The sequence below is a fragment of the Tenrec ecaudatus genome, chromosome 18 (genome assembly GCF_050624435.1).
Source record: "Tenrec ecaudatus isolate mTenEca1 chromosome 18, mTenEca1.hap1, whole genome shotgun sequence".
NCBI classification, from domain to species: Eukaryota; Metazoa; Chordata; class Mammalia; order Afrosoricida; family Tenrecidae; genus Tenrec; species Tenrec ecaudatus.
In genome coordinates, this window is record NC_134547.1 from 72,538,135 (window position 1) to 72,561,633 (window position 23,499).

The window sequence follows — 23,499 nt, forward strand, 5'->3', positions numbered from 1 at the left end:
AAGTTGTTGTGACAGGTACGTCGCCTGCCTGCGCTGCCCAAATGTGGAGATCTCAGTGAAAAGGCCTTCCACCTCTAGGGCTCAGGCCCTGCATTGATTTATTTCTCATTCAGAAAGATACCTAATTCTGGGTGTTTCCTATTCTTCATGAAGAGAGTTGCATCAGGCTTAGCCCCACCTTGGTCCTTGAATGCCCCCCACTGCCGGCGGGATGTCTCAGGCCCAGGCACGCGTAGCCTCCCCTCCTGAGATCCAGCCGAGGGATGGTGTCCTGAGAACCCTGCTCTCTCCTTGCAGCCCCTGGACTATGAGATCTCTGCGTTCCACACCCTGCTCATCAAAGTGGAGAACGAGGACCCGCTGGTCCCCGATGTCGCCTACGGTCCCAGCTCCACGGCCACCGTCCACATTACCGTCCTGGACGTCAACGAGAGCCCCGTGTTCTACCCAGACCCCATGACGGTGACCAGGCACGAGAACGCCTCTGTGGGCAGCGTGCTGCTGACCCTGAATGCCACAGACCCCGACTCCCTGCAGCATCAGACCATCAGGTGAGCGAGCTGGGGTAGGGGAAGGGCAGCGCCGCTTCTCTCCTCAAATCGCAGCCACAGGACACCGGGAAATCACACTGGTCAGTGATCTGGGAGCGAGGGAGCTGGAGGAACGCATTGTAAGGCTGCGGTGGACGGCACACAGCGAGAGAGCCAGCAGACCTGGTTCTCATCGATAGACCAGCACCAGGGGGACAGCTTCAGGCCGAGTCCCCAATGGGACAAAGTAACCTCTGTCCTTGGGCATCTCAGAACCCTGACTCCTTGTATCTTTATCACTCTATAGAAAAGCATGGTGTTTTTCCGTCGCCATCGAGTCAGCTCGACTCCCAGGGACCTGATGTAGAAAGTGAAGCATTGCCCAATCCTGAGCCACCTCCCTGGCCACGGTGTGTTTGAGTCTACTGTAGCGACCCTTGTGTCCACTTTTCTCACTCTGGGTTACTCCCATTGTCACTGGCCCTCGACCAAAGAGCCCTGGTGGCACAGTAGACTAAGTGCTGGGCCCCTAACCAGAAAGTCAGTGGTTCAAGCCCTGATAAGGTTGTCTGCCACCATAAACATGTACAGCCTAGGACGATCTAGGGACCCAGTGACCAAGGGTCACAATTAACTAGCAGGCCTGCAGTGCTGTCCCTCTCCCGCGGTACATCTGCAATAAGCTCGTCAGAGCCTCAGGAAACAGCCTGGGATCACAGGGTGTTCACGGTCTCATTTTCAAAAGTAGACCTCCAGGCCTTTCTTCCTGGTCTTAATCTGGGCGTGCCACTGAAACCAGCCCCCCATGGGTGACGAAGCTGGTGTTTGAAGTATCTGTGGCATCATGACATGCTAGACACTCCAGCACAACAGACTGACAGACGGGTGGTGGAGGAAAAGGTAGATTGACCCCGTTCACAAAGACGGGTGCAGACAGCCCTCTGACTGCAAGTGTCCAGTTGATGGTCAATTCATCATTGCCCCTTGCAGTTTTGTCCGTTTGTCTCCAGGTTGAAACAAGTGACTTAACCCCTCCAAAAGCCAAAGCAAACTCACTGCCGTCGAGTTGATGCCGACTCACGTGACCCTGTAGGACAGGTGGAAACGCCCTGAGGGTTTCCTGAGACTGGCCCTTTACAGGAGCAGACCGCCTGGTCTTTCTCCTTTAGAGCAGCAGTTCTCAACCTGGGGGGCGAACGACCCTTTCACAGGGGTCACCCGATTCATCACAGTAGCAAAATGACAGTTGTGAAGTAGCAACGAAAATGATGTTGTGGTTGGGGGGTCACCACCGCATGAGGAACTGTGTGAAACGGTTGTGGCGTTAGGAAGGCGAGGTGAGAACCGCTGCTTTAGAGCTACTGATTCTAATTGCTCACCTTGCAATGATCAGACCACCTGGGAGCCCAGTGTGCCATCAGAGCTCCGGAACCAACCCAATAGCAACAAACCTCTCATCACCGTCACCGTCACTGGCGGCACAGGCAGGTAGAGAATCGCTGAAAAGGCTTCTAGGCTTTACTTGTACGGAGACAAACCCAAGGCCACTGCCATGACGTCGATTCCAACTCACAGTGACCCTAGAGAAGGGTTCTGGGACCGTCGGTCTTGAACACACAGCCTCGCCTTCCTCTCAGTGAGCAGCTGATGGGTTTGAACCTCCAACCTTGCAGTTATCAGCCCAATACGCCCCATAGTGCCACCAGCACTCCATAAGTCGGCCAAATGAGAACCTTCCCTGACTGACCTACAAATTAGACACAGTCAGGAACAGAGGCTGTGTGTGACGCAGGGTCGGTCTCCATTTCAAGCCTTGCTCAAGGCTCCCCAGCTTGGTGGCACTGGGATCAAAGCCAGAAGAGTCGGACTGCTGAGCCCATCCTCTCTGAGCTGTCCAATGGGAGGAAGCAGAGAAGCTGTTTGGTGCCTAGAGAAATGGACCTTGTGGCTTGGGTTCTAACCTCAAGAATGACTGGCCTAAAAAATATTTTTTAACTTTTAAAAGCTAGAGTCTTCAGAAGCCTCTCCTTTCACACCTCCAGCTCTGCCCAGAGCACAGAAGGAGAGTGCTTTTGTAATGAGATGGAATTAAGTTGTCATTCCCTGCAGCGTGTCTGAGGCCGCTGGATGCGAGCCACCCAGCGTGGCATGTGGTTTTCATAACAGTCTGAGATCAGCACACCGGTCCCCATGCCTGCACGTCTCCACAAACGCAAGCCATTAATCTCTCCCAAAATCCCAACGCCGCCTCCGACGAAGCACAAAGAATCACGTACCAGACACACATATCATAAGCATATATCCGATTCCCTGCATTCCAAACTCCGAGGAGATGGTACAGGTTCAGGCAGCCAAGGGGTACGCCAGGGGCTGCTTCCGGTGGCAAAAGCAGGTTTTGTTTGTACAGGAAAGCTTCCCAGCTTCCCTACGAAAGGAAACATGGAAGCTCTCCCCAGAAGACAGGAATGGATGCTGAGGGGTTGAGAGAGCAGAGGGTCAGGGTGGCCAAGTTCAGTTTCCTGAATCTTCTCAGAAAGCAGGCGGAGTCTGTGCCCAGGAGTTCTGGCCTAGAGGGGTGGGTGGGTGGTGTGATGTGGTGTGGTGTGGTGTGGTGTGGTGTGGTGTGGTGTGGTGTGGTGTGGTGTGGTGTGGTGTGGTGTGGTGTGTGTGTGTGTGTGTGTGTGTGTGTGTGATTTCTGCTTCTCCTTACATTCCCTCCTACTGGATCCAGAGTCACCCAAAAGACCTTGCCCAGCCTGCTGCCGGCTAGACCTCCTCTCTCCCAACACTACCCCTGCCCGGCTCCCGGCCCCCTCTCTCCCTTCTGCAGACTGCAAGCTCAGCCAAGACCAAATAACACCCATGACAGGTGGAGCCGCCTCTGTCTCTAGGACTTGGAGAAGCAAAGGCTGATTAATTATTTGCAGCCTTTGATCCTGGGCACAAAGGTGCCGAACCCGGCGGGGTCTGTGTGCAGGTGTGGGAGCCAGGCGGAGACAGTTTTGTAATAATTTGCACTGAGCTCCCTGGGATTCCTAGGCAGACACAGTGACCCTGCGAGCAGGAATCTCATTGTTGTTATCTTAATGAATCTTTGGGGAGTGGGCTGTGAGAAGGGGTGGAACGTAACATTGGGAACACTGGTCTCTTCACATGTGTGCACGTGTACGCACACACATACACACACAGATGCTGGCCCAGCGCCCGCCCTCCCCATCCCCCACCGACTCCCAGCAAGCCTGATTCCCAGCGTGAATTGGCCTTGGGCCCCCCACAGTGCTAGGAGATATTGGGTATATCTCTGTGTCACTGTATCAGGAGCCTGGCAGCGCTGTGGGCTAGGTGCTGTACCGCTAAGCTCAAGGTTGGTGGTTCTAAGCCACTAGCCACTTTGTGGGCAAAAGATGAGACCGTTGGCTCCTGTAAAGTTTGACTGTCCTGGCAAGGTCTCTGGCAGCTGGAAGAGACTTGATTTCCACGTTGTTCTATCCATTTCTCTGTTCTCCCCTCTCTCCTCTCTCCTCTCCCCTCTCCTTCCACGCTCTCTCCCTCTCTTTCACTCACCCTGACTCTCACTTCCTCTGTTTACCTCCTCCCTCCCCCCGACCCGGTCTCTCCTTTCTTCTCTGTCTCTGTCTTCTGCTGATTCTTTCTTCCACCAGCTCCTTTCTCCCCACCCCCACCCCCAGTGACTCCCAGAACTGTACCAGGCAAGTATTCTGCTGTGATCCACAGGGTTTTCCTTTGGCTAAATTCTCAGAAGTGGAGTGCCAAGCCTTTCTTCCTAGTCTTTCCTACTCTGCACGCAACACTCCTCCCAAGACACTTCGCGTGCCTTGGGTGACCTGCTGCTATTTGAAATACCGCAGCGTAGCTTCCAGGACATCACACAGGCTTGCCGCCGCACTACCTGGAGTATAAATAACAACATGCCCCACAAATAAGCAACCTGCAGCGTGCAATGACGTTAAGGCTGAGATGGGAGGCTGTCCTCCAGGAGGCCGGCTGCATCTCTGACGAGGAACAGACTGAAGCAACCAATCGCTTCAGCTAATTATGGTCAGAAAGAGCAGCCTATTGACCACGATGCTGAAATGCAGATGGCTGCGTTGGTCGAACTCCCTCTTCCAGGGAAATACGTCACCCAGACGGGCCCCAGCCTCAGGTACAGGTTCAGGACTTGGTTTCTTGGTGGATGTGACTGGCAGCTCAGTCCCTCTGAGCGGCCTTTTTTCAGGAATCTCCGGGCAATCTGGGAGCTCCTGTGACAACCTCCGTGAGCAATTCCCGGGCGGAGCATTATTCAGACAGAGCTCATCCGGTGCTGGCAGCCTCGCAAACAGCCCCGCAGCCTGGGCCTGCACACGGAATCTATGCGGGACTGCGCGGAAGAAAATATGGTCCCTGCCCACGGGCGATGACCTAGCACCGCGCTGCATTTCTTTGGAGAGGGTCATTTATCCGGGAGCCCAAGACGGGCATGCCAAGCACTCTATCTGAGAGGCTGAAGTTGGGCTGCATGTACCAGGAAAATGCAAAATGAGAGGTTTAGAGAAGAGAGATGTTTGTGGGTTTGTTTGGGGTTTTGTTGGGGGCTGGGGAGTCGGGGGGGGGGGGTTCCCCCATACAGTAACTCCACAGCAGGCCGGACCTTGCAAGGCTAGAATGTCAGTCTGCAAAGCAGCTAGGGGCCCACCCACACTTCTGCCTGTTCCCTGAGACTGGCATCCTTTTTCTCATGGTCCAAGAAGGTTCAGAAGCCTCCCACCTCCGTGTCTGCATCCCAGAGAGCACAGAGGAGGAACGTGGAGGCAAAAGGCGTGCCTATCTTCTGGCCACGCCACCTAGCCACTTAAAGCTCATTGGCTAGAAACGAGGCACGTGCCACACTGGGCAGCCGGGGGCACTGGGAAAGACAGGGTTTGGGCTGAAGAGCAACGTGTCCAGCCTTTAGCTCCAGGCTTCTTTATGAAGAAAGAAACCATGGCTAGGTGCGAATAAGGCACCGTCTCTGCCTGCCGTGGGCATCTTTGTGGATCGCTTTGATTACGAAAACAACGGGGTGGATTTTAGAAGGTGAAAACATGCAATGATCTGAGAAATGTACCGAGTTAGGGTGATGGACTGTCGGTGTCCTAAGGAGGATTGCTAGTAAAGAGTTCGTTATTCAGACATGCATTTAATGGTCTTGTGCAGAGGCCCCTGCGGGTCGTCCAAGAAGCCCTGCTGGCACATTGGGCCGCCAGCAGCTCACCCGCCACCCTCCCTCAGAAAGATGAGGCTGCCTGCTCCCGGAAAGACCCTCAGCCTCGGAAACCCTGCACAGCTCCAGGGCCGCCATGAGTTGGGAAAGACTCAGCCCCAGGTGTGGGGCTTTACGTCTTTGGGTTTTTATCTGAACGGAGTGCTGGTGATGCCCTGGGTTAAGCATTGGGCTGCTGACTCGGACAGTTGGCCGTTGGAATCTACCGCTGCTCCGCGGGAGAGAGACCAGGCTGTCTGCTCCAGTAAGGTGGCAACCTTGGAATGTCTGCGGGAGCAGTTCTCCCCTGTCCTGCAGGGTCTCTGTAAGGGGCCAGGCCTGGCCTGAAGTCGGTGAACCGGCCTTCTGTCTGCAAGGAAGAGCCGGTCTGTGCCTGCTGGAAGCCTGCTGTCTTCTGGGGCCGTGCATGTGCTAAGAGGAAGAACCATTGGCTGCCAATGAAAATGCCTCCAGGGAGGGAGGACATGAGGGAGGGAGAGGAGAGGAAGGGAAGGCAGGGAAGAAGGAGACGGGGAGAGCAGGGAGGGAGGCAAGGACATCAGCCTGTCCTTGGGCTGTAAGAACAGTGGTCCCCAGCCAGCCAGCAAGAAGAGCCAGGTGACACGAATTGATTATTTACTGACCTGGTGTCCGTCTCACTTGTCAGCTGGCCGCTGAGGCCCCGGAAACTCCGCTCCCTGTGCCTCTGTGCCTGCCTTCCCCGCCTGGAAGTCTGGGGCCAGCAGAGAAGACACTGAGCGTCCCACAAGCCCCTGGGAGTAGGAGGGAGATGCTGATGGCAACACTAAATACTGCTAGTGGGGCGGCTGGAGTGCCTAACCTGTCCTGTAGGGAAGCTGGCCGGACTCACGTGGGGTTCTCGCCCCCCTTCTTCATCAGCACTATAATTCAAATGGATACATTTGTCTTTGTTCTTATTTACTGTCCAACTTTCACAAGCCTATCAGGTGACTGAAAAGACCACGGCTTGGGTCAGACTCAGTCCTCAGAGTGACAGCTTTTCTCTTCAACGCTTTAAAGAGATCTTATGCGTGGGATTTGTCCAATGCAATGCTGCTTCCAGGAGCGCTGACTGTGGATCCAAGCCAAAGGAAGTGCTGAACAGCGTCAGCCATTTCTCCATTATCAGGAGGTTGTCTTTGGGGCCAGTGGTGAGGACTGTGTTTTCCCTGCATGGAGCTGCCGTCCACGTCAAAGGTGACTGCAGTCTTTGCTCTTCATCAGCACGTGCCTCGTGTCTTCCTCGCCTTCAGCAAGCGAGGTTGTGGCATCTGGGTTATACCCACCTTGATGGTCCAGCTCCCCTACTAGACCTCAGGCTCAGTGAGGGTAACGTTGTTGATTGTCCTCAGCACCGTCTCTTTCATTGAGCATGTCAGGCTCGCCACAGAGAGCTTCAGCCTTTCCAGAGGTCTACAGGGTACCAATGACCCCACTGACCATCCATTTACAGCATTAGATAGAACTAAAACATCAAGTTAAGGCATTGAAGTTCATAAATAAAAGTGTTTATGGAACGTAGCACTGTGACCATGTTAGCATGACAAATTTAATATTTGTGAAAATGTCCTTATGTCCTACAGAGACTAGAGGGACACCTACCCACCCCTCCCAAGATGGGACCATAGTCACCGTTCATGACTAGAGCTAAACTCAACTAGGTTGAGTAGAGAAACAAATTCATTGACACACATATATGTGTAAGAGAGACCTTTATATAAATAATAATTATGAATCAATAAAACAGCCCGGTCCAGATCAAGTCCGTAAGTCTGATATTAGACCATAAGTCTGATATTAGCCCATGAATTCCTCTTCACACTCACACAGCATATGAATGATGCCGAATGCAGGAAGAGCACAGGCTGGTGGGTGGAAAGTCTTGTGGATCCAGTGGCAGGGATCTGGCTGCCATCAGCGTGGCTGCATATAACTTATCAACAGGAAAGTAAAGCAAAGAGAGAATTGCCTGCCTCTTCTGATAGTGGAATCAAGAGAGAGGAAATTCCCAGAATCCTCTTGAGAAGGCTAAACCCACAAGGAGCCATCATCAGTCTGTGACTTGATTGACAGGCTAGATTCCACCCCTTCATTCTTTGATCAAGTTGACAGGAAATTGTGTAACTACCACACCCTGTGTTAGAATAATCAACCATTGAAAAATCACAGGGGCAGTACTTAGCCAAGGGCAAAGTCCAGAGGGTCAGGGAAAAAGGAAGAGAAATGGAAACAGGAAGTCCAGGGAGGAAGTGTGATACGTGATGGCCCATTGAGGGAATGGCAGCGCGGAGTGGGCACAGAGTGTGCATGAGCTGTTGAATGTAAAACTGAGGATCTTCTCAGTAAGCCTTCACCCAGTTCACAATGAAACAGGAAAGAAGACGTCCTCGTGTGGGCCGTGTAAGCTCCCCTCGCAAGAATCCCTGAGTCTGCACCCGAGAAACCATAGCCAATTATGAATGAGCTGTGCCAGGTAGCCCGGTCATTATTCATCACCCACCCCCTAAAGCCCACTGCCAGGGAGTCGATTCCCAGCTCACAGCGATCCTGCAGGACAGAGGGGAACCGCCCACTCCTCTTTCTCCTGCAATATTGATCACACAGGCATACAAAAATTCAGCTCAGAACACACACAGGGAAAACAAAAACTATGCCGGCAGTCTATGGGTCCCGTCCTGTTAGTGTGTTTGGTAGAATTGGGATGAGGCCGCAGATGGAGAGTTATGAGGGCTTCCATGGTATTGGAATGCCTGGAGTCCAACGCTCTGCCTGGCACAAGACAAAAAAAACCAAACCTGCTGCCATCCAGGCCAAGTCCAACCCCGAATTGAGCCTGATAGGGTTTCCTGGGCTGCAGAGCACCAGGCCTTGCTCTGGCAGTGCTCCTGGATGAGTTTGAACCATTAACCTTCCAGCTGGCACCCCAGGACCTTGGCACAGGCCAGGTGCCCAGAAAACGTGTGTGTCAGATGGATTCATGGCAGGCAGTGTTTTTACTATATACTGTTATTTTGTTGTTACTCAGACAATGAGGCACTTTTACCAAGTACTTGCCTGGTTGTAAGCCAGTCTCAGGCAGGGGTGATTCTAATGTGCTCAGAGAAGCCTCGGGGCCAGACAGCCCTCTGGACAGACAGTAAACATCCCAAGGTCACCAAGTGTGACATTCAAAGTTCAAAGTGACCGTCATTTCTGCTTGCTGCCCCTTCTTCTGATGGCCTCCTTCCACACGGGGCCTATTCTGGGACCACTGCTTCCTGAAGTGTATGCAAAATCGATCCTAGTCTTCTGAGCACAGTGGGATCCTCTGCCCTGGCTCTGCTGGGGTTCTTGGTGCTGTCCAGGTGTCCCCTCTTCCTTGGGTGTCCCTGGGCCCCATGGGATCCATTCAGTCTTGGGACCCACTTGTGAAGAAGGCCACCTCAAACAACTGGGAGGAAGAAGCCCACACCACCCGGCACTCCCTCTGCTGGGTCTGTACCCTATAGAGGTGAGAGCCACCTTTACAACAGACGCACGCAGCCCATGCTCTGCGCAGCGCTGTTTGCTACATATAGCAGAGACAGAAACACCCCAAGGCCCATCAGAGGAGGAAGAGGTGGAGAAAGGCAGACTGATACACAGCGTGGGGTTCAGGCATCACTGCAAAATCAAGGGTGAAACTGTAAAGCACCACATGGTGGCACGGGTGGACCAGGCAACCATCGTGATGAGTGAAATAGCAGATCACCAAAGGACAAATCATGCGTGAGACCCTGCTATAAGATACAAACAAGACAATGACCTTTCCACCAAAGGGAACAGACTTTGGAGGGAACCAAAGCAGGTAGGGCAGAGCGGACGGGGCCAGGAAGATGGAGAAACAAGCTAGACCAGCGATGGGCACACTTGTGAGGTGCAAGAGCCCATCCTGTCCCTTGCAGCAATTTGAAATTTTATTCAAGAACCAAACATATATATATATTATAAGCTAATGAAGTCACCGTTACCTGAGTAATATCCTTTAAGCAGTTTGTTTTTCAGTTCTGCTTCAGAGCCATATGCATGTGCCAAAAGAGCTGCAGGTGGCCAGGCGCTGGGCTAGAGGGCTAGACGTGGACAGGAGGGAAGATCGGTGGCCAGGCGCTGGGCTAGAGGGCTAGACTTGGACAGGAGGGAAGATCATAGTCCACACGGGGAGAAGAGGGATCCAAGGAGAGGGGCAGAATCAACTGTGGGGCTGGGAGGGGCTGAAGCACAGTGTAAACTGTTGAATACAAAGTGGATGGGCTGAAATGTTAACACCCCCCCCCCCACCTAATTCACAGTTTAAAAAAAAGAAATGTTAAAGAGAAAAAGTCATCGATGTGCTTATCAAGGCCTGATTTCAACCTCAGCAGACCTAATGTCACTCAGGGGGTTCATTTGTTGAATGCCTTGTTCAATCAAATCCTGGCGCTCCTGCAGAGGAAACCGTGGGGGCAAGGGGGTGGGGGGAGATCAGGGCAAAGAATGCGATAAGATATTGAGCAAAACCACCCCACCAACCGTGGGGCATTCTCCCCGCCGTCCTCGAAGCCCTTTGGGAAGTAAAATGGGGAAAAGAACATCAACAAGCTGGAGCATGCCCATGCCAGTCTTCGCTGGCGTCCTCAGCCCCAGGCTCCAAAAGTACCCATTTGGGGAAAAAGAGGAGGAGGCCGCAGGCTCCACAGTCAGAATGTGGTTACTTCAAGACCAGATTTAGGAGTTTAATTTGCAGTGGCTCCCACCCTTTAAATTTTAATCAGAAGTTAAAGGCCAAACAATAACCCTTCTACCTGGGGAAATTAAGAGAAGAGCTTCCGCATCCTAAAATATATTATTAGCACTTGATCTTAATTAAATGTGGGCAACGGGCTCCAACAACCAGGGGTTGGGGAGAGGTCGTGGGTTTAAATTTTTTTTACTTTGTTTTGTTTTTTTAATGAGCTCAGATATATCTTTCCTGAGTCGACAGTCATAGGGTCTGAAATACAGATGAATTGTTTTACAGTGAGGCCTTTGTCATTTTTAATTAAAGCGATGTTCTTCCATGGGAAGTTTATGGGGGCAATACTTTCTATCTCCAACTTGCCACAGAAGTTTTAATTACGGAAGTAAATATATGAACACCACCCGCTCTTTATTTTTACCGTCAGATTTTTCTGGCCCGGGGACACCAGTGGGAAAACAAGGCCCAATAAGTTAGAGTATGTATATATTTCGAGCTTTAACATCCTCCGCAGCTAAATATAGCATCCTGCTTCTAGAATGTTCTAGAAGTGGGCCGTTTTTTATTACTAAACAGAGGAGCTGGCTGAAGCTGCCAAGAAGCAGGTGGCCATTTGAATCAACCACTGAGAGGTGTTTGTTATGTTGTTGTTGTTGTTGTTGTTGTTGTTGTTACTGTTGTGTTTTGAACATAGCAAACATCTTTTTTTAAAAGCCTGTCCATCAGGTGATCAGGGCCAGACTGGCTTTATGGTTTCAACTGAGCCTTGCTGGTGGAATGTGCTTAGGATAGTCCTCGTCAGCCTGGGACGTGGCCTCTGAGAGCCAACGTAGGGCGGGTTGACAAGGACAAATGTTGTTGAGGAGAGAGAAGTCCCGGCCGCTGGAAGAGCGTGTTCCAGACCTCTGTCTGACGTGGCCAGAGACACCAGAAATGTTGGCATGAAGCCAAAGGGACAGGGCAAAAGGAGCAATCCCATGATGATGGGACAGGGAGACAGAGCGACAGGCGGGCCTCCAGCCCACAGAGGCTGAAGTCAAGGGATCCCGTGGCTGAGAGGGTGAGGACCAGAGACTTGGCTGCTGGCTGAGGAGAGGTGCTGTTGTGAACCAGCGACCGTGTCCTGGCTTGTGCTAACCTGTCAACTTCCCTCACAATCCCCAAACCGGGTCGGCGGGTGGCTGACAACTGTTGCTTCCGGACTGATGTTTTTCTGAGCTGTTTCATTGGCTTGGCTCTGAAAATATTAAGGAAAGGAAAGGAAAAGAAAATCCCATAAAAGGCATTGGAAACAGACAAGGATTTCAACAGAAACGTCAACGTCCATGAAGGTGCTGGCTGAGAAAGCAGCACCAGGATGTTGGTTAAAAAACAAACAAACAAACCTCACTGCCTTGCAATCAATTCTGACTCACAGCCACTCTACAGGACAGAGTGGAACTGCCCCTGTGGGTTTCCTACACTGTAGCTCCTATGGGAGTAGAAAGCTCCATCTTTCTCCCCTCTGAGAGGCTGGTGGATTTGAACAGCCAACCTTGCTGTTGCCAGGCCAGCGTGTCACCCACTGCACCGCCAGAGCTCCTATAGATGTCAGCAGGACAGAGAAAGCAGCTGAAGTGTTTAATTACTTGAGCCTGTCGGCCGGTCACCTCTAGCACTGGGTCAGGGAGCGTATCTCAAGGGCTCAGGGAGGACTTGTGAAAGGTCAGGAGGGACACGGGACAAGAGTCACAGGCAGAAAGTCACTTAACTAAAGACGAACCGAGAGTCAGAAGTTCGAACCCACCAGTCACGCTTCGGAGGTAACAGGCATGGCCTTCCGCTTCCAAAAAGACTAATAATGACCTGCTGTGCCACAGAATGAGACACCGCCCAGTGCCGCGGCACCCTCACAGTGGAGCTCATGTTTGGGCCCCTTGCTGCAGCCAGGGTGGCCATCCGTTTGGTGTAGAGCCTTTGTCTTTGTCTCGGCCCCTCTGCTCTACCAAGCATGGCGTCTTTCTCGGGGGGGCTGGTCCTCCTGGGAGCGTGTCCGAAGTACGGGAAAGACCAGAGCTGCAGAAACCCTAGGGCTTGCTGCAAGTCAGCACCGACTCAGCGGTGGTGTATGTATGACGGGAGGCCCGTGGTCACAGGCTGACTTGAAGTAAAGCTATGTTGATGTCCTCCTGCACCTTTAATTTTGTCCTAGGACAAAAGTCTTTCCTTTCCATTGGCCAAGCCCCTACTCGCCAGCCGTGGGAACGCGGGGCCACAGACGTGGGTGGCACATCCAATACTGTTGGTTTGGCATCTCCGCACACGGGCCGCTGTGTGGGTCCCCCGGCCAGGCTGAAGAGACAAATCCCCCGGTTAGCAGGTTCTTCCCAGGGGCTGGGGGCACTTAAGGAAGCAGACTAGGGGGGCCCAAGCCCCTCTGTGTTTTTGCATGTGTATGTTACACTGCTATGTTGTGTTGTGGTACAAACCGCAAAGCCCCTCACATGCTTACGTTCCGTGCGCATCCTGCACAGGTGCACAAAGGCCACCTCAGAGATCCCCTCGCAGCTGACCAGCAGACAAGTCTATAAAGTGGACAATCAACCCTTCGAATCCAGAAGGGTAGCATTGGCCCAAAAACCTAGCTCAGGAAGGGGTGGGGGGAGGCCAGGAAAGAAGGACGACTGACTGGAGGGAAAGGCAGCCAGGGAGTGGGGTGAGCCCTTACAGAGGGGCCTGGAGGGGAGCACAGGCAATGTCAGCAAACAAGAGGTTAGGAGCTGCTGAGTGAAAACCCGTTCACTCGGTAAACTTCCACGTAAACTACAGTGAAGAAGTTTAAAAAGGTAAAATAAAATAGCCCTCTACTAAATTAATGAACGAATTGCAAATAAATAATAATTATCACAGTCCAGTTTTTAAGCAGCCTTCAGATCCTAGTAAATCCTGCCTGGGAGTTAATATTTAATAACTGTTTGCAAATCCTAGGAGAGGGGTCCCATCGGGCCTTGGCTTTAATATACAGTGTGACTGTGTGCTAATGAAATATCTCCATTTAATCATTGCTCGATGCTCCGCTCGCCTCTGAGCCTCCCCTTTGAGCTTCCAACATGAAGGAGTGGATCCTGCTGTTTCTCTCTCTTCTGGGGTCACCGCCTGAACCCCACCTAGGCCCCAGCTCCACGAGTCCCCCCAGAGTCACCAGAGGGAGGTATTGTGACCCTCATTGTTATGGCTGTTGTTAGGTGCCAGCTAGTCCGATCGGGCTCACAGTCACCCGGTGTTCAGTAGAACGCAACGCCGCCTGACCTGCACCAGCCTCACAATGGCGCTTAAGTTGGACAATGATGCTTAAGATGGAGCCATTGTTGCAGCCACTGTGTCCGTCCATCATGTCCAGGGCCTTCCTCTTGTCTTGCTGTTCCTCCACTTTACCAAGCACGCTGTCCTTCTCCAGGGACTGGTCTCTCCTGAGCACATGTCCAAAGTCTCAGAGACCAAGTCTCGCCATCCTCGTTTCTAAAGAGCACCCTGGACATACTTCTTCCGGCAGATTTGTTGATCCTTTTGGATGCCCCTGGTACATGCCATATTTTTCTCCAGCACCACAATTCAAATGCACCTGTTCTTCTTTGGTCTTTGTATTCAGTGCCCAACTTTCACTTGAATGTGGGGTGATTGAAAAGACTGTGGCTTGGGTGAAGCTCAGCGTAGCCCTCGAAGGACATCCTCCTTCTTCAACACTTTTAAGAGGTCTGTGCATGAGACTTGCCCAATGCAGTGCACCATTTGATATCTTGACCGCTGCTTCCAGGAGCATTGGCTATGGATCCAAGCCAGACATCATCCTTGACACTGTCAATCTTCTCTCTGTTTATTGTGATGTTACCTATCAGTCCAGCTCTGAGGATTTGGTCTTCTTGACATTGAGTTGTAATCTATCCTGAAGGCTGCAGTCCTTGATCTCCATCAGCAAGTGCTCCAAATCCTCCTCACTTTCCACAAGTGAGGTTGTGTGTCATCTACGTGTCGCAGGTTGTTAATAAGCCACCGTCTGATCCGGACGCCACATTCTTCTTATACTCCAGCTGCTCAGGAGGAAAACTGAGGTTCCAGGCAACAGCTTGGCAGCAGCTGGGGGGAGCATGCATCTCTGCTTCCTGGGGAGGCAGAGACTGACAGCCTGCAAGTCGATATAAATAAGGGGCTTCAGAAAGTTCATGGGAAATGGCATATAAAGATTTGGGAATGTGTCCACACTCTTTGAAGCTCCCTAGTATGCCCTAACCCAGATAGTCTTTGGAGCACTGTTGGTGCAGCTGAGTTGAGTGTCGGGCTGTGAGCTGAAAGGTTGGTGGTTCAAACCCACCAGCCGCTCCATGGGAAAAAGAAGAGGCTGTCTGCTTCCATGAAGATTTACAGCCTCAGAAACCCTAGGGGGCAGAGTGACCCCACTCTCCTGTAGGGCAGCTTTGAGCGGGTATCAGTTCAGTGGCAGTGCAGTATGTGTGTATGTGTATATGTGTCCCCAAAATCTCACTGTCACCAAGTCCATTTGGTGGTGTCGTGGGTTACACATTAAGTTACTAACCCCAAGGTTAGCAGTTCAGACCCACCAAGTTGCTCCTGAGAGAAAGATGAGTCTTTCTACTCCCGTAAAGAGTAACAGTATCAGAAACCCTCAGGGGCAGTTCTACTGTGTCCTACAAGGTCTCTTTGAGATGATGTATAGCTACACGTGTACCCTTTTACCCTTCCATCGGTTTAACGGGGACGTCATAAGCACCTACTACATCCAGTGAAGGAGCCCTGCTGTGAACTAAGCACTTGTCTGTTAACCAAAAGGTTGAACCCATCAGCTATTCTGCAAGAGAAAGGTGTGGCCATGTGCCTCTGTAAAGATGACCTGTGCATCCATTCTACACAAATCTAGGGGGCCATTATGAGTCCGAATCAACTTGGGGAAAGGCTTTTGTCTTTGCTTGGCTTTGAGGTGGGGGGGGGTGCTATATGCCAGGCTCTGTCCTTGACACCAGAGGCATACAGGAACCAGGTGAACAGGGCCTTCTTATTTAGAACATAGGGTGGGGAGTGGTCAGAGAATAAGTGACCATGCCCCACTGTTACTCCCAAGGACCAGAGTGGGGACTCAGGACAAGTATTTGTCTAACTCTTCCCACCTGCAGGTATTGGGGATGGATTTCCTATGTCGTTGTGCCTTTACTCTCCGGCACATGCCCCTTTTGGAAAAATCTTCCCAAATGCAGAGCCAAATAAACAGCCCATTGGGCATTCCCCCTTCAACTCCACCACCCAGACAGGGATGGATGGATGGACGGACGGACGGATGAGGGGCGGCGGCAGCGAGCACGCCGCTGTTCGTCTAGTGTAATTAAAGAGGCCACGGGAACCACTATCAGCTTCCTGGGGAGCAGGGCCATGTTTATTTTTTCTTTAAGAGCTACTAATTTTTGATTAACAAGGAGGAATGTAACATTCAAGAGCAGTCTAATTACTCCCTCTCCCCCTTTCCCGGCAAAACATCCTTCCCCGCCATGTGTGAGCCCGGCTGGGAGGTAGGAGGGCCGACGGCTGCAGCAGCATCTCCCGGACATTTGTCACGTCAGCACCTAGACAGCGTGCCAGTTCCGCAGTGAGACACCTCGGCTGCAGGTCACCGGCCCCGCCGAAGCCGGGGCTGAATAATCACTCACTTTGTCCTGGGCTCATTCTGCGATGGCTACTCTCAGGAGGCCACACGCAGAGCCTGTGGGGAGGGGCAGACCGGCCCAGAGAGTGAAGGATGGTCAGGGGGATGTATACCTGGATCCTGACTTGGGCTTTGCTAAGGGAGCGAGGTCGTCTCTATGAATCCAGCCAGGGGTCTGCACCCAGCCCCAGTTCCAGCTGTGCACAGGCTGGTCTCTGGACTCGATCTGCAGGCCAGGCTTTGCCCCAGGAGACTGAGGGCCCACGGGGTGTAGGCCAGAGGTCCCGGTGGTGCAGACGATGATGCGCTGTGCCGCCCAGAGGTGTCTCAGAATAAAGACCTACCAACCGGCTACTGAGCAATCAGCCCGGAACACCATGGGGGACACAGCCCTACTCTGAGTCACCAAACTGACTCAGACAGCCGTTGTTCAGCGCTGGGCTCTGCTTGCTAGGGGCATGGGGCCCAGAAATGGTGTGGGCCACCCATGGTTCTTCAAGTGGGATGTAGGCTCCTGACAGTCTGGCTGCAAGGGAGGCTGGGAAGAAGCCTGCCTGGGTATCCAGGAGGAAATCAGTGTTGTCTCTGCCTCGGTGGGTTTCTCCGCAACTGGTCCCCTACACACACACACACACACACACACACACACACTCACATTCACACACACACACTCACATTCACACACACACTCACACAAACCAGGCTGGGAAACGTCGAAGGCAGAAGCATGGGCCTTGGGTTCCTCCCCGCTCACCTCCCCTTGAGCTGAGGGCTAAGGACAGAGGCCAGGTGACAGTGAGGGGAGGGCCTTTCTAAGCACTGAAGGCCCAGAGATGCAAAGGGGCAATGAGGAAGCTGGCCAGTCCAGGGAACAGCCAGGTACAGCTTCACTGCCCCGGCCCCGCTTCCTGCATCACTGAAGCAGGTCAGGAGGAGCATGGACTCACCGAGAGGTGGGAGCAGGGCTGACTCTGGCCAGGTGGTCAGGGCCTGCCCTTATCCACTGAGGGCCCACGTCCCCTGACTTCAGTGGCATGGCCATCACCAGACCTCTCTTCCTCCCCAGCCCTTTAAATACAGCCACGAAACACAGTGTGTTGGGTAGGTTTTAGGAAGCAGGACTGGCCACTGGTACCCACTCGTTTGCATTTCAAATCAACCTTTTCCAAGATGGCCACGCTGTATGGTCAGTGAATGGAGCAAGCGTCGGGCGGGAAGGAGATTCATGTGCAGCTGTAGCCTGGGACCTGGCTTATGAACGAAAAGCTGGGGCAAGCTGCTGGGTCCCACAGGACTCCGGGCTAGAGAAACACGTCCTGGGGCAGCCATGAAAGGGGGCAGCATTGTCACTGTCGGGCAGTGTCCAGTCGATTCCGGCTCACCACGACCTCTCGTAACAGAGTGGAACTTCCCCTGACGCTGTCCTACTCCATGATCTTGATGGGGACCCCTCATGGCACAGTGGGGTACAGCAGCGACCCACCAGCCAGCTGCTCCTTGGGAAAAAGAGGAGGCTGTGCTCTGTCAGCCCCGGAAACCCTACGGGCAAGTCTATTCTGACCTCTAGGCGCCGAGGGTTGGCATCAAGGGGGCAGCTGTGGGTTTGGTTTTTGTGTTTGAGTGGCATATGACCTCGCCTTGACTTGATGACATTTATCTGATCACTAAGGTCTAAGGGGGAAAGACAAGGCTTTCCACTCCCACAAGGAGTTCCGTCTCGGGGATGCACAGGGGCAGTTGTGCTCTGTCCTGTAGGGTCGCCGTGAGTCAGAATGGCTGGGTTGTCAACAGTGTGTTCACATGACCATACTGTGGGCGCAGCAGCTGCCTCTAGGGAAGGCCTAGAACATACACTAGACGGGTGTGTTTTAGGGGTTTTGATTTATTGTGATTGTTGGGGCCCACTGACTTGGTTCTGAATCACAGCGACCGTACGCATACGGAATAAAGCACCGCGGATCCGGCACCATCATCTCAATCCTGGTGTTTGAGCCTGTTGTTGAAACACTGCATCAACCCATCTCGCCAAGGGTCTTCCTCGTTTTTGCTGCCCCTCCACTTCACCAAATATGATGCCTCTCTCTGGGGGCTGGTCTCCCCCGACAGCATGTCCAAAATAAGTGAGCCATCTTTGAAAGTCTCCCCATCTTGGCCTCTCAGGAGCGTTCTGGCTGTACTTCTTCCAAGACAGACCTGTTTGTCCTTTGGGCAGTCCACCGTACGTCCAGTACTCTTTGGAAGCACTGAGATTCAAAAGCATCGATTCTTCTGCAGGCTTCTTTATGCAGTTTCCAGCTTTCACCTGTATATGAGGCAATTGAAAACACTGTGGCTTGGGTCAGGTGCTCCTTTGTCTCAAAGTACCATATATACTCAAGTATAAGTCGACCCGAATGTCAGCCAAAGCACCTGATTTTTTAAATCATTTTATTAGGGGCTCTTACAACTCTTATCACAATCTGTACATGCATCCATTGTATCAAGCACATCTGAACATTTGTTGCCCTCATCATTCTCAAAACATTTGCTTTCTACTTGAGCCCTTGGTATCAGCTCTTCATTTTCCCCCTCTATCCCCGCTCTCCCCTCCCTCATGAACCCTTGATAATTTATAAATTATTATTTTGTCATATCTTACACTGTCCGATGTCGTTGTCTCCCTTTGCCCACTTTTCTGTTGTCTGTCCCCCAAGGAAGGGGTTATATGTAGATCCTTGTAATCGATCCCCCTTCCTACCCCACCCTACCTCCACCCTCCAGATATCGCTACTCTCAGCACTGGTCCTGAAGGGATCATCCTCCCTGGATTCCCTGTGTTTCCTATCTGTACAGTTGCTATCTGTACCAGTGTACACGCTCTGGTCTAGCTGGATTTGCAAGGTGGAATTGAGATCATGATAGTGGGGGGCGGGCATTTAGGAACTAGAGGAAAGTTGTATGTTCCATCGTTGCTACACTGCACCCTGACTGGCTCGTCTCGAGGCGCCTAATTTAAATATGTGCTGAAGAACTCGGCTTACGCACGAGTATATACGGTAACCTCCCACGTTTCCGCTCGTTAAAGCGGCCCAGGAGGTACCCAAGGCAGCACGTGGTTGGGTCTCCTGGCTGCTGCTTAACGAGCATCGATGGTGAATCCAAGCGAGACGAAAACCTTGACCTCACTGGGGTTGAGCGATGTCCTCTCTGTCCTCAAAGTGCCCACCCACACTGCGCACCGCACATGCTGTGTTTCAGAATCACTCTTTCACCACAGGCATCTTATCTTAATCACCCTGTATACCTGCCAGGACCCCTGCCCACAACAAACACTCAATTGCCATTTATACACATAGATCGCCAATGCCCATCAGCCTCCACAGTGGGCCTCTGAGAATACTTTCGTGTCCAAAATGCAAAAAACCTAAATCACTGCCACAGAGTCAATACTGACTCAAAGGGTAGAACTGCCCCCCGTGAGTTTCCAAGACTGTAACTGGTTTTGTTGTTGTTTTATTGTGTTTTAATGAGGGAATTTTTTTTATTTTAATATGCTTCATTTGCTACAAAATTCCAAGGGTGGGGGTTGCCTGCCTGTTATTTTAAGGAAGAATTTTGAGAATAAAGAAAGATGTCACATAATCAATTGCTATCAAGTCAACTTCCATCCATGGTCTCTCCATGTGCACCAGAGGAGAATGGTGCTCCTCAGGGTTGGGGCCTTGGTTTGGGGGTGGGGGTGTTATTATTTTATTGGGATTATTATTTTATTATTTACAGCTCTTATCACAATCCATACATTAGTTGTATCAAGCACATTTGTGCATAGGTTGCCATCATCATTCTCAAAGCATTTTCTTTCTACTTGAGCCCTTGGTATCGGCTCCTCTTTTTTCCCTCCCTCCCCCACCATCCCATCCTAATTCAATTGTCTACAGGTGGGCTTTGGGCCTCTACTCCAGCCGTCCTTGCTTGACCCGATATGATTGTTTGCTTAGGCTCTTCAATGCCTGATCTCTGATCCCATCGACCCCTCGTGATCGCACAGGCTGGTGTGCTTCTTCCATGTGAGCTTTGTTGCTTCCCTGCTAGATGGCCACTTGTTTAACTTGAAGCCTTTAAGACCCCAGATGCTCTATCTGCTAATAGCCGGGCACTATCCGCTGAGCCTGTAATTACTGACGGGAGTAGAAAGCCCCATCTTTCTCCTGAAGAGCGGTGGGTGGTTTCAAACTGCCGACTTTGCACATCGCAGCCCAATGAGCAACCACTCTCCCACCAGGGCGCCTTCTTTCGTACCCCGACAGTTGTGTCTATCTTTTTCCAGAACGAGGAGAATACAGCCGGGGCCTGTCGTCCGAGTGAGACCGGCCAGCATTGCTTCTCTGTGAGAATGGCTCTGGGATCAGAGGAAATTGGGTTCCTTCCAGCCACTGATATTGCTACTTAGCAGCTGTGGGGCCTGAGGAAACCAAATGGCCTCCTCTGAGCCTGCCTGGGGGCCTTTGTGTTTGAAATAGGGGTAGCCCTGGGTGAGCACGCAACAGGGGTGCAGCTCTTAGCACAGCGGCGACCCCTCCTAAGGACCCGGTAAGCAGGGCTTTCATCAGTGTTATGAAGGGCGCGAGAGGGCTCCAGACCCTGTGTCGTGGAGGCAGCTGGGAATGGGAACGGAAGGAGAGACCATGACGGCCACCTTGCCGTATGTTGCCATCCAGGGGAAAAGACCTCATCACACTCCAAGGAGGTCCAGTGGGCACACTGGGATGAACTCAGCAGGATCCCAAGGGGCTCAGAAAGAGGAAGACCACTTTTCAGATTGTTGGGACACAGGACTAGGGGTCCAGGGAAAGGGTGCCTTGGGAGGACTGCCATGCAGCAGACAATGGGTATAATGGGGAGCAGAGGTAGCTGCCCCTTCCCGGAAGTTCTCCAGATGGAAGTGATGTCACACAGTGAATCAGGCGCCTGGGCGGAGTGTCCTCCTCACACATACTTGAGTTTCCATGAGGAGGCACTACTGGGAGACAAACGCAAGGGCAGACTCAGGCATGACGAACGAGAGACTTAGCCATCGGTCATGTCTCAATGGCATCAACTCGGTTCATTGGCAGACTTTCCCACTGGGGTCCCAGCGGACATCATTAAAGCTCAGGGCCGTGCCTTCTGGAAGGGTCCCCCGTGCCTTATGATAGTGATAGTGGCGACGGGCAACCTCCTAAAGACCAAGCTCCACAAGTGCCTGCCTGCTTCGTGACCTTCTGATCGATGCACAAGACGCACCTTGGGCTGTAGTCTCCTGGGGCTGCCGTCACAGAAACACCACAAGTCAGGGGCTTCAGAAACAGGAAGCTAAAATTGTGGCTTCAGGGCATTGCCTGCGTAGGGAAGACCCTCCTCGGTCACCTCAGCTTCCAGCCCCCACCATCGTCCTTGGCATTCCTGGGCCTGTCGATGTATGACATCATCACCCTCTGTGCGTCTGTGACTGTGCTGTCCTTTGAGGAAGACGCGACTCAGAAGTGGTTGGGGTTAGGACCCACCCTACTCCATGATGGCCTCCTGTAGACCCAGGACACCTTCAGAGACCCTCTTTCCAAACCGCAGCACATTCACAGACATCCCCCCGGGCCCCATCACTCCCCAGCACCTGCTCCTTCTTCAAAGGTAGCAAGGGCTGTCCTTGGGGAATTTCATCAGAAACCCTGACCTTCATCCACCCAACTACAGCCCTGGGTTTACTCCTCAGACGCCCTTTGCTCCCTGAACTTAACTTCTCCAAGGAGTGATCATCCGCCGCCCAGAGGATGGCCAATGGGCCCTTTGATGAGTCACACAAAGTCACCGAGCACAGAATCTGTCGGGAAAGTTGGCGAGAGGGGAACCCCCGCCTTCAGAAGTGTGTGGACCTAGACAGAAGACATCCTTGAAAAGCAATTTTAAAAACTCACTGCCAGCAAGTGAATGCCAATCCATTGTGACCCTACAGGATGGAGTAGAACAAACCTTTCTGGGAGCAGACAGCCTCATCTTTCCCCCGAGGAGCATCGGTGGGTTCAAACCACTGGCCTTGTGGGTAGCAGCTCAGTGTAGAGGCCACTGAGAAGCAATAGCTTTGCAATTTGACTTTTTTGTTTAATATGTTTCTATGAATTGGGGGGCAATACTTTTTGGCTTACCCTAATACACACACACAGACTGAAATACAAGTCCCTGTACTTTGCCATCTGCGTGGTCGACTCTCCTTTGAGAAAGCAGCTCCCCCTCAGTCACAATTCAAGTGCCGCCAGACCCCAGGGGCGCACCCTCCGCCACCTTCCCGACAGTTTTCTGCTTCCATGCAGTTGACCTTGTATCGGACACCGTTTCGATGCTCTGCGTCAGGTTTCCAGCGGCTGCTTCCTCCAAAGCGGGCGGCCGATGCCTTCTTGGTAGTCTGTCCTTCCTGCCCTGAGACGTCTCTAACACGCGCCTCTGAGAGGCACTATCCTTCCAGAGTCACTCTGCGAAATGCTTTTTACTCTTTTCATAAAAACCCGGGTGATGTGCCAATAAAATTAATAGGGTTGAGTTTCCGGAAAAGCACCGCTGTGTTATACACCCCTCTAGACTTTCAGTGTAGGCTTACTTAACGTAAGGAATGGCCGAGACAGGGCTGGGTGGTGAACTGAGCAGAAAGCTTAGTGGCCTAAGCAGAACAGTGTCTGTAACAGGGAAGAGCCAGTGGCAAAAGGGTGTTTCTTTCCCCGGGAGGTGCAGAGAGAAACAGAACCAGGTGGATCTATTAGAAACCAGAGTGCCAACGTCTTTGCCTCGCTGATTCCTCTGGTGTCAGCCTGGCAGTGGGGCTGGTCCACACCTTGACATGTACATCTGAAAACTCCGTGCCCTGGTGATTCCCAGCCCTGTATGTTTCCTCCCCTTGCCTCCAGGTAGTTAGAACCAAGGTGGCCAGAGGGTCTGCCGCTCACCTGTTGATACGCTGCTTCGAAATGGTCCAGTGGGATCCCCAGGCCTGTGTCTCGGTGGTATATGCCCAGTCCACACCAATCGCTGCCTTCTCCCTTAATCGCTGTCATTCAACCCCGTCCTGTAGGGTCCCTGTGAGTCAGACTAACACAACAGCAGTGGGGTTAGGCAAATCCTGGGTCCACACCAAGGAAGAAGGTCCAGGAACACCTGAGGGTCAGTGTGAGGGAGGGAGAGCTGCCCAGAGGAAGATCGGGGTGGTCTTAGCCCCAGGGGACACAGACACTGCAGAGCCAGTTATACAAGCCACATGACCCTAAGTGTCACTCTGACCCCT

At 52.3% G+C, this 23,499-nt stretch overlaps 1 protein-coding gene across 2 annotated transcripts in view; it reads left to right on the forward strand.

Moving 5' to 3' along the window:
- Positions 1-23,499, forward strand: part of CDH13 (cadherin 13) — a 1,090,774-nt gene that overhangs the window by 1,027,467 nt on the left and 39,808 nt on the right. For both annotated transcript variants that reach the window (XM_075536309.1, XM_075536308.1), the window contains exon 10: positions 298-551. In XM_075536309.1, coding sequence (XP_075392424.1) covers positions 298-551 — 254 coding nt within the window. The remainder of the gene's footprint in view (positions 1-297; positions 552-23,499) is intronic.